General features: G+C 38.6%; 1 protein-coding gene across 2 annotated transcripts in view; it reads right to left on the minus strand.

Annotated features, from left to right (window-relative positions):
- The window catches only part of LPIN2 (lipin 2), a 32,858-nt gene extending 14,622 nt beyond the window's left edge, over nt 1-18,236 (minus strand). For both annotated transcript variants that reach the window (XM_032859827.1, XM_032859826.1), the window contains exons 1-6: nt 18,039-18,236; nt 11,043-11,138; nt 7,611-7,912; nt 4,314-4,421; nt 3,538-3,664; nt 2,323-2,668 (exon numbers count right to left, since the gene is read on the minus strand). In XM_032859827.1, the coding sequence (XP_032715718.1) occupies nt 2,323-2,668; nt 3,538-3,664; nt 4,314-4,421; nt 7,611-7,912; nt 11,043-11,138; nt 18,039-18,230 (1,171 nt within the window). In that variant the 5' untranslated portion in view covers nt 18,231-18,236. The remainder of the gene's footprint in view (nt 1-2,322; nt 2,669-3,537; nt 3,665-4,313; nt 4,422-7,610; nt 7,913-11,042; nt 11,139-18,038) is intronic.
- Nucleotides 18,237-19,659: the final 1,423 nt, after the last annotated feature.

A 19,659-nucleotide genomic window follows, 5' to 3' on the forward strand; every position in this document is an offset into this window, starting at 1 on the left:
TAAGTCTACTATAAAAAATGTAAAATATCTCAATTTTTATATTGATTACATGTTAAAATTATAGTTTGGACTTACTAGCTCAGAATATATTACTAAACTTAATTTCACCTTTTTTTTTTTTAATGCGAGAAGATTTAAAATAGCATATGTAGCTCACTTTGTTAGTGAGCTACTAGAGCCTACTTCTAGTTTAAGGAAATATGGGGATATCACCTTGGGAAAAAAACTATCAGATACATCCAGAATGTGAGAAAGCATACAAGAGGATTGGATGGGCTCTTGAAAAGATCAGTATCACGGGTGCAGAGGGGGAAAGAGGTGCAGTGGTGTGTGTATAGGAGTGAGGGAGTATGTGTGTGGGCAGGGCTATTCTAAATTAAAAAAGGTTAAACACAAGAACCACATGCAACATGTGAACCTTAATGAGATCTTGGTTTGGGAAAAAAAAAAAAACAGCTAAAAAGCTTTCCTTGGAACATTTGGGGAAATATGAACAGATGACAATGGTCCTGTGGTTATGCAGACAGTGTTCTTATTCTTTTAAGGTATATCTTACAGTGTTTAAAGGCGAAATGTCACAAAGCTTGCAAGTTTTTCAAATGGTTTGAAACAATAAAAAAACTGAGTGGAGAAAGAGAGGAAGAAAGCAAATATGTATAAAACTTTCTGATAACAAGCTGGGGGGAGGGGCGCGGGGGTGGCTCAGGAGGTTAAGCCTCTGCCTTTGGCTCAGGTCATGATCTCAGGGTCCTGGGATCCAGCCCTGCATGGGACTCTTGCTCAGCAGGGAGCCTGCTTCCCCCTCTATCTACCTGCCTCTCTACTTGTGATCTGTCAAATAAATAAAATCTTTTAAAAAAAATTTAAAAAGCTAGGGGGAGAAAAAATGAGGCCAAATGAATGGTAGAAACCACTCGGTGTTCCTATCTGTTAGTTCCACACTATGTGCTAAGAATAGGGGTCATTATTTCCCCCTAAGGGTCACCATGTGGTAGGAATGGGGGTCATTATTTTCAGACCAAAACAAAGCATTCACCCTGAAAACTGGATTTTCCTCCTTACCAGTTCTTAGAGTAGAACACATGATTATGGGCCTTTGGTTGCTGAGCTATGGAAGAGCAGGTACCAAGTTAAGCTGGATCATCAGCTAGATGATCATATTTGGCCATAAATACCCTTGCCAAATTATTTTAAATAAGTTTTTTTTTAAATTTAAATTCAATTTAATTAACATATAGTGCATTTATTAGTTTCACAGGTAGAATTTAATGATTCACCAGTTGCATATAACACCCAGTGCTCATTCCATCAAGTGTTCTCCTTAATGCCGATAACCCAGTTACCCCATTTCCCCCACCCCAATTCCCCTCCAGCAACAGTTTCCTACAGTTAAGAGCCTCTTATGGTTTGTCTCCCTCTCTGTTTCGTATTTTATTTTTCCTTCCCTTCCCCTATGTTCATCTGTTTCTTAAATTCCACATACAACTGAAATCATACATTTGTCTTTCTCTTAACTTATTTCCAAGTGACTCTGAAGGTCCACACCTGTAGTCATTATTTATTAGGTCAATTTGTGATGATTTAACCTTGAGTGTATTTTCAATTTTTAGGTAAGGTTTTATTTCCCTAAAAAAATAGGGTTCAAGGCCAGTGTTCAGAGAGTATGTTCTGGTTCTTAACTAAACTAAAAACTGTCAATGGACAACTTTGTATTTTTAAATAGTAAGAATGTTCTGATTTATTAAACCTGTATTCCAAAAGTGAGATAGTGCTATTGAGCCGAGTCAGACCCAATCTTTTATGTTTCAGAGGGCAATTATCAATGAAAGAAGAGAAAACATACTAAAATTAAGCATACATTTATTTATTTCCCATGTTACTGGAAAAAACGTAATTAATTTGGCCTCAACTAACCTTAGAGATGTTTCAGGTGAAAACATTTTTCTCTCATCCAATTTTTTCTTTTTGAACATATAATCTTTGGGGGATTCCACTTCACTTTATTGGCATACGTGTCAATATAATGGTTAATTTTATGGATTAACTGATTTGAACATGCTCATTAATTTTTTTTCAGTAAATGCCTCCGAAGGGTGTACTGAGTAGGAGCAGTTGGGAGGGAGCAGGGAGAAAGTGAGAGTCTTGCTCTAATGGAATCTGTAATGCAGTGGGGAAGCCCTATCAAACAAGCAATGCTCACAGTATGTGCTAGGTCTGGTCAGGGGAGTATAAATACAAAGGTTGCCATCATGTATCATTTGAAATGCAGAAATAACTTATCTAAATTTACAGTACCTGATGCCAAATCAAACAAATGATTACCTTTCTTCTTTGATGGTGAGTCTACTTTCACTGCAGGTTTTGATTCTGAGGGGGCCTCCACCAATGATGGGTTAGGAAGGTGGTCTGCATCTAACATAGATGAAATCTGAGGCTGCTCCAGGGGAGGTTCAAGAAGTTCTGCAGCGGAAGTCGCACTGCTTATCTGCTTACACAGGGCTCTGGGTTTGGGTTTCACTATGGTACAGACCGTTTCTCCCATGGAAGCATCTTTCTCAACTTCACTTATGAGGTTGTCCTCACTGGGAATTACCCGAAAATGGGTATTTTCTGATGGTGTAATTGTAGCTGTCCTAGGATGATGGTCAGATCTCTCTCTTTTGCTGACCTAAAAAAAAGTTTAATTGTTTAAAAATTAAACTACCTTCAAAGGTGCTTGTTAAAATCTATTTCTTAAGCTGGATGCAGGTAATTGAACGCATTTTATTTGTAACAACACATTTAGTTAACATATGATTTCGTATGTGTGAGGTATTTCATAATTAAGAAGTGGGGAAAACTAATAACTGCATTTTGTTCAATATCACGATATCTACAAAAAAGTTCTATTTCAAACTGCTATACTATGAAGAGTTAAACACCAAAGAAGACTAAGGAAATAGGACAAGTTTTAGATGCTAAGAGGAAGAATATTCATTTTCAGGGAGAAAAACTTGTGTGCTATGTGAAAATTTAGCCCTGCTTGGACTATACCTCAAGACTCTGTTAACAGTGTAAAGTGGGTAGTCAAATCTCAATGCAAATCAAACATATAAGCAAAATGTGTATTAAAAAAAACTTAGAGGGTCTAAATATTTTCTCTCTCAAGTAATGTACTTTTCCAATTCTTTCATTATGATCTGTGAAGAAGTGAAAAAAAAAGTGAAAAAGCTTTCATAAAGTCCATTTCTTATTTAAAACTTAAGTGTGGAAATTTTAGTTTCCTTTAGGTACCTTTTAAATGTTTCTTATTAAAATGTTAACTAACAATCAACATTATTTACTAAATAGAACACATGAAATAATGCTGGATTCCTTCTGTTGCAGTCATGAAAAATGTTAACTTTGGATTTCCTCATGTGACCACATGAGGGCACTACCATCATTTATATTCAGGTGCACTAGCTCAGAAATCACCCCTCCCCACTTTACCCAATGACAGAGACACCTCACAGGTTTTCAACTGGACATACTCCACAGGCAAGAAAACATTAGTACCTTGGTAGACTCTGGGAACCCACCCCACGTCCACTCCATGTGGGACTCAGATCTGAGCAGACTCTCAGCAGGTTTCACCTCCAGCTCTGAATCACTCTTAGGACACACTGCTCCTGGGGAATAGGGACTGTAAACACAGGACGAAGAAACGTGATGCCTTTTAACTCCGCGAACTTCAGTCTGGCTGAGCTCAACAAATTACAAGAAATATAAGTTTGAACATATCAACTTTATCCTGCCAATATAAAGATTCTATTGAAGGGAATATCAATTACATCTTCCATTTGAGTTCTTTAATAATAGTAAAACACCAACCAGTATCTATTGAGGACTTGCTGGGTTCCCTGCAAACGCTTTATATGCATTATCCCACTGATTCTCACAAGAAATCAATGAGAAAGGTAATTTTACAAGAGATGAACTGCACAGAGACATGGGTTAAATTAACGTAATACATAAGATAAACTGGATTTGAACAAAAAACAAAGTGTGACTGCATGTTTCTTCACATTATCCACAGTTATAGTTAAAAGTTGACACTTTAAGATTAGAATTCAAGAATTGTAGAGGGCCAAATTCTAAGCTGATCATGCAGATCTACACTAACCAACACTGTGAGCGTAAGTCAGATCAAGTTTAGGAACAAAATAATTATTGAGAGGAAAGGTACATATTCATGTCACAAGTACATATTCATTCAGTTCTCCTGCATGAGAGAAATGGGAAATATTATTACTGTCATATGACAGGAACTGAGAAATCTTGAAAATACTTACTTGTCTAAAGGGGACCAGTCTCCATCAGATAAGGGGTAGTGATCCCCAGAATGGAAGAGCAAAGGTTCCTTATATTCATCTTCCTTTAAGGAAGCATTTGAAGATCCTCTGTGAAAGGCAAAAAACGAAGTCATGAACAATGACATTATTACATCAGCTTAAAAATATCCCCAAATCTACTGACACATGTTTAGATGGTACAAATGAAGAAGGAAGGCCAAGTGATTAATAACTAAAAGGAAAACAGGAAAGAGAAGGGGGATTCACTCATGCCACCTACCATACACTACTACAATCACTACTGAAGTATGGGATAAACAGGAAGAACCGAAAAGAAGATGTGAATCAAAATTCCTTTTTACAGCCCTTCAAAGTAATTGATTCAAAGGCCAGAAGAGGAAAACTAAGGCTTTATGTCTATTTCATTCGATCCTTACAAATCCAAGGAAGACTATCCTATATCTGATCAAGGATCCAGAGAAGTTTAGTAAATCAAAGAACTAGTAAGTGGATGAATTCAAAACAAGTAAGCCCTTGCTCTTTCACTATACTCTCCTGTATATTACAGCAAATACAAGACTATGAGTTGAAAACGAGCTATACTGCTTGTCGAAAATATCCTAAAAACTCTTAAAAACATATAGAACTTATTTTTCTTTTTGTTTGGGCCAAGAATTACCTAAGAATGATACAATGATGATATAATGATGATACAAAAGCACAATAAATGCTTTTAAGATTCATGGAGACCTCAGAACTATAGGAGGATGAACTAATGCTAATAAGGTTTTAATTAATTTACCCTTTGGTTTTCTTGAATTTGCATAGTTAATGTAACTAACCTGCCATATAACCTTGAAAACATCCCTCAGAAGCACTGTGGGCCCTAGCTGTTCATCTTTAGTTGGAAATTTACCACTTGTCCCATTTCAGAGTGTTATTTATCAAAATAAAATAAAAACCAATTTTAGGGGATGCCTGGGTTGGTTAAACATCTGCCTTCAGCTCAAGTCATGATTTCAGGATCCTGGGATTGAACCCCAAGTTGGAGTCGGAGTGGGGCTCCCTGCTCAGAGGGGAGTCTGCTTCTCCCTAAATCCCTCCACACCCCTCCCCCTGAGCTTGTGCTTGCATGTGCATGCACATCCTCTCTCAAATAAAATCTTTAAGAAAAAAAAAAATAACTTCAGGTATTTCTCTGGACACAGAATTTCTTTCCTAAGTGTAGGGGCCTGAGGAGGATAAAATATCTGAAAGCTGCAAACTTTCCAACCCCACCTAATTCCTACCTTGCACAACTGCAAAAGCAGTTGACTTTCTATTCTTTTTTTGATTCTTCGACTTGTTTAACATGCTGTTAATACTTTTGACCCTCAATATCTTCCCCCCAATTATTTTAGAATCTAGATGCTGAGCTGGAAGGGGCCTTACCAACCATGTAGTTCAATTCTCTTGTTTCATAGATTAAGAAACAGGCCCAGAGGCGCTTGGGTGGGTCAGTCCGTTAAAGGTCTGACTCTTGATTTTGGCTCAGGTCATAATCTCAGGATCCTGAGATAGAGCCCTGTGCTAGGCTCTGTGCTCAGCGGGGAGTCTGGTTCCCTCCTTCTCCCTGCTCACGCTCTCAAATAATAAATAAATCTTAAAAAAGAATTAAAAAAAGAAAGCCCCAGATAAGAGGGATCAAGTAGCTGTTGTTCCACAATCAAAAACAGAACGGGCCTAGTCTTCTACCTTTCAGCTCAGCATTTATTTCCGTATACATCTGACCTGAATTCCCATGACTGTCACATTTTGTCCTTTTTTTAAAGTCCTAATTTTCTGTTGGCTACATAATTAAGCAGATCTCGTTTTAGGGAAATTTTAGGAAAGAGTTCCTCCAAGTGGCAGTATCTATGATCCATGGTAATCTAAAGAAAAAACAAGCCACTAAACTCCTAAAAATTATTACAACACCCTAATTTACATGCATTCTGACATGCCTGCTTCCCATGCAAGTAAGATTCTGGCTTGGAGAGAGAGTGGATAATCTAACTGCCGACCAAATCAGGACTCTGATAGATTTGGCTGATGCAGCCTTTTGTACGATCTGGAAAAGTGAGGCATGTGCAAGTATTTTTGTAATGCATTCATTTACAATGCTTGTGTACAAAACATTTAGAATAATGATTCTCGTGCATTTAGTAGGCAACTCTGCATATGTTTTAGAAATGTCTTAACTTCCTAAACTGAAGCTGCAGGTTGTTCAAGAATTCTAAGTTTTGGGGTGCCTAGGTGGCTCAGCTAGTTAAGCTTCTGACTCTTGGTTTTGGCTTTGGTCATGATCTCATGGTTATGGGATCAAACCCCACACTGGGCTCAGTGCAGAGTCTGCTTCAGATTCTCTCTACCTCTCACTTGAGCTCTCTCTCTCAAATAAATAAAATCTTAAAAAAAAAATTCTAAGCTTTGCTCAATTATGTTATAATAAAAGACACACATCAATAAACTTTGATGGCAAAAGTGTTACTTCAGTGTCCTTTCTGGTGGATCTTGGAAGAACTGTAGGCAGAACTTTAGGGTCACTTGTGGGCAGCAACTTCTTGTCCAATGCTCATCAATAAAGTAAACCACCCTGCTGATACACATATGGTCCTCTTCCAGTGCCAGAGCAACCACTGAGTGGAACAGATCTAAGATAACCTTTTAAAAATCAAAATCTTAAACAAAAAAATACATGTTCTACCCCCAACTGTTACCTTTTAAACCCTAGGCACTGTTGACTTGACAACTGGCATATATTTTAAGCTCTTCTACTGAGCTGGTAAGTAAGAAGTAATCAAGATTTCTCACTTTAAAAAAAGCCAAAATGACAAAAATCCTCCTTTCCTCTTCAACTTACTAGGAATGTTTTGATGATAAACTCTAAACAACAACTCTCAACTTTTCAGAAACAGATGAGATACCAAGATGCCGAGTAAGGATATACACCCAAGGCTGCCCAAGGGCCAAGTCACTAATTCAGATCTTCTTTGTGACTTACAATTCATTTGGGTTTTTGGAAACCTACTATAGATGGAAAAGACACACACTGCTAGTCTGCTTCAAGTGGTATTTTAATACCACAGCAGGATGTCTGATGGCAAATTTTATAGAATAGCAGAAAGGAAAAAAGAAAATGCCTCTTCCACTGATTCCACAGGAAAAACAAGTCTAAACCTCACACTGTAGCTCTACAGAAGAAACAACAGCAACCAGCTGGACCTGAGCTCTGTCCACAGCGTGTGCACATGACCAGCACCTGCAGGGAGAGCCCACCTTGCTGACTGGACCCCCTTGTCGTCATCAGAGCTCATTTCCACATCCATGGTATCCTCTGCGGCAGCGGAAGCAGTCTGGTCTTCCTTCTTACTGTCCTGTTTGCATTTCTTTCTCCTTCGTTTTTTCTTTTTCACAGAACTTGAAGTGAAAACCGTTTCTGTTTCCAAGATGTGTGAGATGTCTGAACTCTGAGATGATCTTTCATTTCCACCAGATTTCTCCAAAGGGGCATCAATATCTTTAAAGAACTGGTCTTCAGTAGGAATTGGTGAGGTGGCAAGGTAAGCAGGGAGCTTTTCCTTAAAAAGAACATGAAGAAAGAAAAATTCTCCATGACAAAGTGGACAGTGAATCAAAAACAGTAACAAACTCTTTGTGTATCTAAATTCACAGTAGTAGAAAGAATAACAGTCCCCAACTAAGAGGGTCACACTGAACGAAGTCACTGCCCACTCTGCTCTGAAAGATCTTTACCCTGGCACAAACAAATCGTTCATCTGGTCCATGTAACTTAATGAATTTGAAGGAACTGATATACCAAATTAGCACAAAGCCATGAAAACTAAAGTTAAAGCACAGCCGATTAAATTCTCTGCAATGGGAAGTTCAAAGTAATGGCAGCATTCCAAGGAGACAGTACGAGGCACTTTGTCAAGAACTTACAAAGTACGGTAACAGGATAAAGCAGAAGGCAGGGATCAGAAACACCCCATCAGATGGTGGCAGCAGGACAGATAAGTGAAGTGAGGATCTATAGTAAAATTCGTGTTTTCTAAATTAAATGAGGGTGGAAGAAGGTGATTAAGATAGACAATACCCTGTTAACAAATGAAATTAGTAGATTTTAAAATTGTAATGTATTCAAGATAGCCTTTCAGGAATTCAAAAGAAGAAAATAAGGCCCAATAGTCAGAAATAATTAAACTCGTGGGGGGCCTGGGTGACTCAGTTAAGCATCCCACTCTTGATTTCAGCTCAGGTCATGATCTCAGGGTCCTGGGATTAAAACCTCTGTTGCGCTCCATTCTGAGTGGGGAGTCTGCCTGAGATTTTTTTCCCTCTTCTTCTGTTCCGCTGACCCCACTTGCGCATGTGCTTTCTAAAATAATTTTAAAAGGTAAATAAAGAATTAAACTTATAATTTAATATCAAATAAATGATCAAGTCTGCTGTTCAGAAAATTAACTTCTTAGTCACTGACTTCATCCCTTTGTTTCGTGGGGGAAATGGAAGGTATGTAATAGAGATATAAATTAACCTCAAATAACCTAAAATACTCAAATTTTTACATAATAGTCCTGAAAAATGAATGAGTTTCCATAATCAAGCTTTTGAATTTGGCTTTGGTAGACATATTACCCCAAAGCCAAAATTTTGTTTATCCAAGCAAAATGTGTGTTCACCAGCAACACACACTTACAGAGGAACTGTGATAACAGGATATTATTCTGCATGCCCCCAGGGCACTCAAGTGACAGGCTGTGGCCTCTAACCTCCAGAGCCTTTTAATTCAATGGTCCTTGTTATAAGTAAGTTCACTAGTACTTCTTAAAAGCTGTTTCATCTCCGGCGGCATTTCCTAGGTCTGTTATAGCACTGTTTGCAGTTTATGGCACAGGGGTGGGGAGCAGGGAGCGGGGGACGAAACAACCTAAATCTCTGTCAGAACAAGGATGGCTAAACTGTGATGCGTCCAACTGTGGATGACTGGGCAACTATTAAAAGGATGGGGACAGATCTAGAACTACATGCTTCAAAAGGATCTAACAATATATAGTTTAGATGAACCAAGTTTAAGAGAAACAAAAATGTAAATAAATGGAAGACAGATGGGTTTTGGTAACATTTATTCCCTTTAAAACTGTAAAGTCCTGGAGAGTGGGGGCATGTTATATTCATAGTATGTGACACTGAGTAGTAATCCCAATGCTGTTGGATGAATTAACTTTTTTTGCTTTAAAGACTTACTTTATTATTATTTTTTATTTTTGACAGAGACACAACAACAGAGGGAACACAAGCAGGGGGAGTGGAGGAGGGAGAAGCAGTGTTCCCTCTGAGCAGGGAGCCCTGATACAGGGCTCCATCCCAGGACCATGACCTGAGCAGAAGCCAGACGCCTAACGACTGAGCCACCCAGGCATCCCCCCAACTTTTTTTTTTTTTAAAGAGCACACTATTCTAAAGAAAATCTAAACAATTTGATGATACATGGAATAGGGAAAAAAAGGGTAGAAACTTGACACTCTGCAAGTTAACCTTGCTAAGCATAGTCATAAATGGAATCATCAGAGCTGACCACAAGAACCAGGTAACAAACTATCAGTAACCCAGTCCTTTCACTTGTTGATACAAAACCTAATCCATCACTCTTCTGAAACACACATGATTTTAAGGAACACATAAAAAATATTTTATTCATGTGATAACTCATTTATTGTTTCCTTCTCCTTTTTGCTTCAGTCTCTGATGAGGAAAAATTTTGTCTGCACCAAGTAAACATGAATGAGGTAATAGAAAAACAAGTAATTAAGGTACTAGAAAAAATACTGGTCTGGAAAGGTTCCCTTTCATAATCATGCTTTGTAATGCTGCTTTACATATTGGTATCTAAATTGTTGGCTTCTCTCTAAAAATGATCAACAATCTCATTCTGCTATTATTTTTTAAGTGATGTTTTTCTTTGTCAATTTATGACATCCAACATGAAGTACATCTTCAAAACCCCCAAAAGTAGTCCTATATCTTTAGTAACTTAAAGGTTATCATTTTCGCTGAGATTTTATTCTTTATGGTAAAAGCTGTAAAGAAGCCTCTTCTAAGATCCACAATAACTCCATCAAGAACAGCTTACGATCATTCACATCAGTAGATATGTGGGGTGCAGTTGGGGGAGAGAACAAACTATCTTACTGAAAGAAGCCAAAGATGCAATAATCATTTAAAAAGATACAGGCTAATTAATTTAAATTTCTTGAGACATAATAAACTAATTCTCAAGACTATTCAAGGTTAGAGATCCAACAACCCTAACCAAAATGTTAAATACATTTTCCAAGTTTAAAAGTCACACTTGTACGACACACAGCCTGCAGAGATATGCCTTCATTATTTAGGTAGAACTGAACGTATTTAAGTTAAGGTGTAAATGCTACCAGATACTAAATAAGAAAGCTTATTAAAGACAGAAAAAGGCAAGTGCAAAGATGTTCTGCACATTCTCTGTACCCTGACACTTGGTGGGGAGAAAAGTTCTTCACTCCTCCAGCTCCTTCCTCACAGCTTAGTTTTTCAGCCTAAAACTAAAGCTTTTTTAACCTGTAATAATCACCTCTATAACCATGAAAACTGCTGAACATTTCTGTTTTGGGAAAGGTCCTGGAGGCCTGAATACGATGTGTAGAGTGGATGTAACCTACTAGAACTTACATATTCCTCTTCAGTCTCCTCCACAAAGAAAGCTTCCCCATTGTCACCCAACTTCATGTGAAGATCCACTGCATCGCCATTGATTTCTATGTCAATCTAAGAGAAGAAACAAAGTGTGATTTAGTATGAAAACTTTCACTGACCCTAAACCAAGCCAAACTTAATACTGAGGTTCCTAGACTGACAGTCCCAGAGAAACAATGCTACCTGTCCTACCCTAAAAAACTAAACAGACCTGGGGAGGAGGGGATGGATAAGAAGGGACTAAAAGAAAATGTTATATCATTTATTTTTATGACATAAAATATTTTACTTAATTTCCCAAATCCTATAAAATAGGGGAAATACAATTGCTGAAAAACATACGAGCACTTTCAGAGTTCTAGCACAGACAGGCCTCACCTGGCATGGTTCAGACAAACAGACTTCAGTTACTGTGGTATGTTAACTGTAACTGCAGAAAACACAAACATTACTGGCTGCTCTTCTGTCAACATATCACTACATAAAAACAGAAGCCCATCATGATCCATAATCCATCACGTCACTTTCCAAAGTCTGCTGGTGACCAGTTGAAGCATATATGTTATTCAGTTCAGGCACAGACAGCAAAGCTTATAATTGTAGTTGTCTCCTTGTCTCTCACTGATAAACCCTTGTGACATTTTATAAAAAGGGGTAATTAAGAGGAAACTGGCCAAGATCAAAATGCAACCTAGCCTAACAAAAAGTAGTATTACTGAAAGTAAAATTCAAACTGAGTGTCAAGTTACAGAAGAAAATCGCTGACTGCAGGAATGGTGACCCTGTTGCTATTCAAAAGACTCAAGATGTGCAGCCAGAGGAACCTGGTGAAGGTGAGCTTATCCATAAAGGAGGAAAGTGTTGTGAATAAAGGATGAAGATGGCTCAGAGGAAGTGACAAAGGAAAAACACTTCACATTGAAGGAACTCACAGACATACTTCGTGATACCAAATGTTCCAGAGATGAAAACCTGAAAGCTAATCCACACTCAGAAAAGAATATGATAATTTGCCAAGACAAAGAAAAGATGCTTGTTCCATATTACAAGTTTCACATCAAGAGGACAAACACAGTTCAGACCAACTAGTCTTGGTAAGTTATTTTACAAAGAAATATGACACTTTAGTTTTCCTTTTTTTTTTAAGATTTTATTTATTTATTTGACAGAGAGAGACACACACAATGAGAAAGGGAACACAAGCAGGGGAGTGGGAGAGGGAGAAGCAGACTTCCCTCTGAGCAGGGAGCCTGATGTTGGGGCTGGATCCCAGGACCCTGGGATCATGACCCGAGCTGAAGGCAGTTGCTTAACCAACTGAGCCACCCAGGTGCCCTAGTTCTCCATGTTTTTAATGTTTTAAATTGCAGTGTACTAAACATCATTTCATTATTTTTCATTTTCTTATACATTTATAACAGAAATTTTTAAAGTTGTGACAAAACTTATAAAAATCATGGGAAAAATCCTAATTTTTCTCAGTTATTAAGTTTGTTTTGCATGGTTTCAGCTTGCCCAGTCATTTTAATGATCTGTACTACCATGCAAAGAACTGTATAGATCTAAAATATTAAAATACTACTTACATTTAAAAATTATGTAGTTTTCTTCTGTTGACTGAATAAATGCCTTTAAATACTTTATAATATTAAACAAATACCAACTTTCAAAACTTTTTTTTTAAAAGAAGATTTGTATTTATTTATTTGAGAGAGTGAGTGAGCATGCAAGAATGAGCAGGGGATGGAGCGCCTGAGTGGCTCAGTGGGTTAAGCTGCTGCCTTCGGCTCAGGTCATGATCTCAGAGTCCTGGGATCGAGTCCCGCATTGGGCTCTCTGCTCAGCAGGGAGCCTGCTTCCCTCCCTCTCTCTCTGCCTGCCTCTCTACTTATGATCTCTCTCTGTCAAATAAATAAATAAAATCTTAAAAAAAAAAGAATGAGCAGCGGAGGGGCAGAAGAAGCAAACTCCCTGCTCAGCAGGGAGCTTGACACAGGGCTCGAGCTGAGAACCCCAAGATCATGACCTGAGCTAAAGGCAGATGCTTAACTGAAGGAGCCACGCAGGTGACCCCCAACTTTCAAACTCTTACAGATAAACTTGTAAACTCCAGTTTTAGACTGCTTCAGGGGATATAACTAAAATATATAAAAATATAATGCAGGTATAAATACAGCACTCCACAATCTAAGTGTACTTAGCTTTACAAGGCCCTTATGGTGCAAAGAGCTGCATGGTCCACTAGGTTTTTTTCCCCAGTGAGGACCAATTTATCCCTTTTGACACTGACTCCTGGTCACATCAGGTCACTGAAGGTCATTAGCTGCCAAATGTTGTCAAAATGCTTGTTATAAAAATCCTACATGTAAGTAACATAACCACACTGCAGGGTAAGGAAGAAAACTAACCTAAGTGGAAAATGGTATTTTGACTATTATAAGTCTAAAGACAAAAAGAACTATAAACAAATGTTGTAGTTAGTATTTAAAAAAAAAAATCAGAGATAGGAGTTAGCAGTTCTGAAATTATTTTATGTGTATTCTAGAACTGAATAGGTAAAGATATTGTAAAAGTAAGAGGCATGTTTCTCACTGTCAGAGAAAGAAGTCACAAATAAGGAGATGAGGAGGAAGCTTCTGGAGACGGATAAGAAACAGTGGGAAAACTCATGATTTTTACAGACATACGTAGGTGCATGTATCTACGTATGTCGATTTTTCCAGCTCTGCCCACTGACAGGGCCTAGAAGCAAAGATAACTCAGTTAGTAAAGAGCACTCCTAGTGACCAGATTCTTTGTTTCTAGATACTTTTCTCTAATAAGAGGAACCACCATTCCTCAGAGAAACAAAATAATTCCAGGGCTGATGGAGGTAAAGTAGATTCTTCTGGAATATCTTATGGTGCCAGAAAGTAAGGAAGTACTCAAAAAATGATGGGAGCATTTCGAAAGGACTCAACTTGAAGGAGCTAACTACCAATTGCCAAACCTGGGACAATCTGAGCAACTAAATAATGATAATAATGGATTAGAACCCAGAGAGTAAAATTAATACTCAGAAATCCATACTGATCTAAATAAATAATGGAATAAGTAAACAAGAGAGAAAGATAGCTCTTTGATACAGTAGAATTTCAATTAATAAACAGAGTAGGAAGGATGGAAACAGAAAATCATTTGGTAAACACCACAGTAATAATTGTTGTAGGAAAATTCATCAGTGTATGGTAAAATTCATGGAAGTATGATGAAAAATGGTATCTGCACAGTCTCCAAGTTTCTTCCCACAAATAAATTTACCGTAAAGAAACCTAGTAGACACCATTAACCAAGGGATCAATGTCAATATCACCAGTAATGAAACATGGCACCATGATGGGCCTCCTGAGATGATGTACTGAGAGGGGCACACCCTTACTCTACATTACTCTTCCCCCAATGAGAAAACATCAGACAAATTCAAACTGAGGCACAATCTATATAACAACCATTTGTACTCCTCAAAAGTCAAGGTTGTAAGGAAAGACAGAATGATCAGAGAATACAGGTGAAAGCAGTGTGGGATTCTGGATAGGATCATGGAGAAAAAGACAACAGCAGTGGGAAAACTGGCATTTTGATGTACTACTCCTTGTAAACTGGTATCTAAAACAATACTCCTATCTATATAGTCATACTTCCTACCCTGTGGCTTAATCTTACTCAATATATATGACTCAGATGTTGAAATAGAACTGATTTGCGTTTTAGAAATACTGGCTGTAGGGGTGCCTGGGTGGCTCAGTTAGTTAGGTTGCCAACTCTTGATTTCAGCTCAGGTCATGATTACAGGGTCCTGGGATTGGGACCCATGTCAGGCTTCACACTCAGTCCAGAGCCCACTTGAGATTTTCTCTCTCCCTCTGCTCATGCTCCCTCTCTCGCTCTCTCTCCCTCCCTCCCAAAATAAATAAAATGTTAAACAGAAACACTGGCTGTAGCAGACTCTTGTTCTGGCACGCCATTCTTCAGGTAAGACTATCTCTAGGTATGTCTTTTTCATCCTCTATTTCAGACCACCAGTTTTAGGTGTGGCTTCAGAGTGAGGAGATAAGGCTGCTGTCCGTGCCAAGCCAATCCATATATTCCACCCCAGCTACAGGACCAAGGAGACTGATAAGTCTGACAGGGAGACTAAATACTGATGCTTCTGGAGGCAGAAATGGCTCTCTTTTTACTATGGTTGCTGAGATCCTGGGAAGTAAACCTGGAGGTATTGTAGCCCTCTTGCATTAACACAAAGAGAGACAGAGTTGAAAGGTGGGAGGAGACAGAGTTCTGATAATACCCTCAGACTCTAAATAAAGCCCATTTTAATTCAAATGCCCCTGGACTTTAGTTATAGAAGTTATAGAAGCCAATAAATTCTGCTGAAGCTGGTGCAAGATGGATTTTTGTCACCCACAATGGAAACTTCCTGTCTAATACATTATTTAATCTTGATAAATAACTGTTAGTTTTGTGTTAAATCAACAAAATTAATATTTAAAAAATACTAACTTCAGGTTTACCTTCTGAAATTCAAGTCTTGAGTTATGAAGAATACTGGGAGTATTGGTGTTCTATCAAACAAGAACATACCAATGACAGTGGGGAAATTATTATATATCTCCCCCTAACCAGAGGGTTAAAGATGATTATGATTTCAAGTCCATTTCATAGGTGTCACCGTAACTGGGGTCTTAGTTTAAAATCAATGAATAGCTTTCCCTAATCCAAACTGACCTAAAATAAGACAAAGAATTAATCCAAATTGCCTGAGTATATCAAGGGAGACATGGTTTTGGTTTTACTGTCATAGGAAAGCTGTTAAATAGCCAGATTTCCTCCCAAACACATCCTTTGGATTTCTGGGACATTAGTGCAAAAGAAGTAATTTTCTCTTTTCCTGTGTCTCATGGACAGATTCATATTAAAATCCAGGGGTGTGACAAGGTATTTAACACAATCATTTGGGCAGCCTTGTACAGAAACTGAACTACATCATCTTTTTTTTTTTTTTAAGATTTTATTTATTTATCTGACAGAGATCACAAGTAGGCAGAGAGGCAGGCTGAGAGAGACGGAGAAGCAGGCTTCCCGCTGAGCAGAGAGCCTGATGCAGGGCTTGATCCCAGGACCCTGAGATCATGACCTGAGCCGAAGGCAGAGGCTTTATCCCACTGAGCCACCCAGGTGCCCCTGTACTACATCTTAATTGGAGGCATACAGCATGTAGAAAGAGGTATGCTGTCTCTCCAGACACCATTTATAGATACACAAATGCTTACATATACAACAGCCTGCAGATTCCATTCTGAAAGGCCAGAAGACTTAACCAATCTGCTGATGAAAAACTCTGACCACAGAAGAACAAACAAAAGTGCCCTATAAGCCATTTAATGAATAGATGCTTTTACAGCTAATGGGAAATTTCAGTGCTTAATAGTTTGGTACAGATTCTCCCAGAGCAGATAAAGTCTGAAAGTACTATAGGTTAGTTTTACTGGCAAGAAATAAAAAATTCCAAGAAACCCAACTGTGGCTGAACACCATTTTGCAATGGAAAGTCTCCAAGTTACTAAATGAACTGTGTGACTGCTTTTGGTTTCCAAAGGATGATTGAACAGAGGCCAGACCACACAAACACTGCCACACTGCAACGTGGCTCTCTAGTGAACTGATTTATAACACCTAGAAAAGAAGATGTGTTTTGGTAGTGGGCAGGAAGGGAGAATATCTAGGGGTGTGAAACCCACAAAAAAGTTTCTTCCATTCTCAAAACAACCGAAGTTTAATTAAAATAGAATTTCTATTTTAAGGAATAAGATCACCTATGTAAAATAGCCAACATCTGGAAATAGATGTTTCCAACTTATGCCGGTGGTCCTCTAACATATAGCTCTGTGCTCCAATATGGTGTGGATCTTTCGTTGTGCTTTAAAATCCTGACAAAATCTCCCTAAATTGTTCAGGTAGATAATGTGGGATAAGACTAGAAAGGAAAAATACTATGTATCTGCAAGGTTTTATTACCAGCTCAGCATTCTAATTTGATTGACATCAAATACATTAACAAACCTTCTCATTGCTCCATTACTTGAAGGTGGAGAATGTAGGAAAAAGGAAAACCAACACAAATTATTTTCTTTCTAAATGAATCTTCCCCAAAATAAATAAAAGCCAACAAGCCTATGGCCTGCAGGTTTGCATTCAGTAAGATCTGCAGACAAGTCCTGGTATTACTAATGAAATTTAGATACAAAGAAGATTTAACAGCTTTGTCAAAACAAATATGGAATTTATTTTGTCTAAATAAATGTAATGTATTCTTGACTATATCAATCTATCCCATTCACAACTGGTACGAAGGTATTGCCCTAAAATTTTTATAAAATTTTTTATTTTATTTATTTGTCAGAGAGAGAGAGAGAGAGACATAGCAAGTGCACAAGCAGGGAGAAGAGCACGCAGAGGGAGAAGAAGGCTCCCTGCTAAGCAAGGAGCCCGATGCAGGACTTGATCTCAGGACCCTGGAATCATGACCTAAGCCAAAGACAGACACAACCAACTGAGCCACCCAGGTGTCCCTCCCCTAAATAGTTTAAAGTGCTGTATGAGGTAAAGAAACCTTCTGAAGACACCTAACCTTCCCCATTTATAACTCCAGTTTCTCCATTTTGCTCTTCTGGGTTGCAACAAATAGAACTATCAAGATAATTTTCAGCCTTTTTTGCCCCCCTTGGAGACTTTCTACAGTAAGGCTTATACTCAGCAGCAACCTCAAAATAACACATAAATGTTGACTTCTTATACCATTATCTTCAACATCAAACGGGTGTTTTCCCTCCCCCCCGTGGGGGGCGGGGAGCCCAAAAAGCATATAAGAACTATTTATTCTATTACCATCTAACCTTTCACCCTCCTTGAGAACAAGCTGTCCCCTGCACTCACCACTTTCTCTTTGGATCTCAGGACGCCCAGCTTCCCAAACCGAACGTGAAAAGGCGAGCACTGATAGGTGCCATCTTGTTGTCGCACCACAATGACATCGATGCATCCAGACAAAGTGGCTTGGTTAATGCCCTTGTAGAGTTCCTTCACAGTGACAATCACCTGCCCAGCCAGCTGTCCCACATAATTCATGGTTTGAAACTACAAAGACAAGAAAAAAATTTTTAGAAGAGATAATAACAAAGAATTTATGAATCTAATGACAGAGAAAAAAACAGTAGTAATTAAAAGGACACTGCACATTTGTATCCCATATTACATATTATTATTAACCTTGCTGATTTCGAACCAATTAGTCTCACACTACCACTGTTTTTACACATTTCCACGCAAGGACAAAATCAGGTGGTCCTTGTGTATGTCAAGAGGCTGTCCCAGCCAGGGCCTCACACATGCCTAAGTTCCCCTTTCTTTTCCATCATCAGAGATCCTGCCAGATGCCCATAGTGGTTTCCCCCTAAAGTTTAGAATCTGCATGGAACCACCAAAGAACCCAGACTACCACCACTGTCCTCTTGCCCAAGATCACTGGGGCAACTATCTACCCTGATCACAGCAGCTAAATAGAAAAAATGACCAATGATCACCTCCAGGAGAAATCAGAAAACAGGTTGCTTCTGCTAAAGACAAATAAGTGAGAGATGAGTTTTCTACAAAACTATTAGTAGAATATGGTTCAGAGACATGCTAGATTAAATAAACTCTGGGTGAGCTAGACTGGATCTAAACCATTTATAACATTACTTTTTTTGAAAATCCCCTCAACGCTTGAATACAACTCACTGGAACATATATTCATGTTCTACAAAGCACAGAAAAGGGTTTTAATCTTGTTGTCAATAATTAGTCAAATCAGGATAACTAGGCTAGAAAAGGGTCCTCCAGAAAGGGTCAATGTCAAGGAAGGAGTATGCACCTGACCAGGGCTGAGGGATTAGAGGAAATGCTTCCTCTGGGCCCCATTATCTGTTGCAGCTGCAGCTAGGACCACAGGTTGGGGAGCCCACCATATAGTATGTGTTGAGGACCAGTGGGGAAGTCTCCTTGAATCTCCCTCAACTTCTAATTAGAAAAAATAGCTCCTCCTCAGTCCTAAGGTTGTTCATTTCATCTCCAGTTATCAAATACCACCACATTTCATTCATTAGACACCACCCCTAGTATTATGTACAAGCACAATTCAGCAAATCATTCTCCTCTGGACAGGTAGGACACAGACCAAACAAGAGGTCCTCCACAGCTCTGGCTAATCCAGAGGTTAACTTTTACTGAACAGATTATTTTAGACAGATTATTCTCTAGGTCATTCATCATAAGCACAGTTGTCTCTTTAAACTCAGCTTTTCAGGAGCCTTAAACTCAAAAGTTACATGCTGAGAATAGTTTCCAGAGATCACATTCTATGTTGTCAGATAAGTCCAAAGCTGAATTGGGAGAAAGAATGTTAATCCATCGGGAAAACTTAGGGGCCTCCCAGGACATCTGCCTTTAGAGAAACTCACCCTACTCCTCACCGGTGAGTACCTACCTACTGGGAGTGCACAGATTCCACTCAAACTTT

This window comes from Lontra canadensis, unplaced genomic scaffold, assembly GCF_010015895.1.
Source record: "Lontra canadensis isolate GAN:19392208 unplaced genomic scaffold, GSC_riverotter_1.0 scaffold17, whole genome shotgun sequence".
NCBI classification, from domain to species: Eukaryota; Metazoa; Chordata; class Mammalia; order Carnivora; family Mustelidae; genus Lontra; species Lontra canadensis.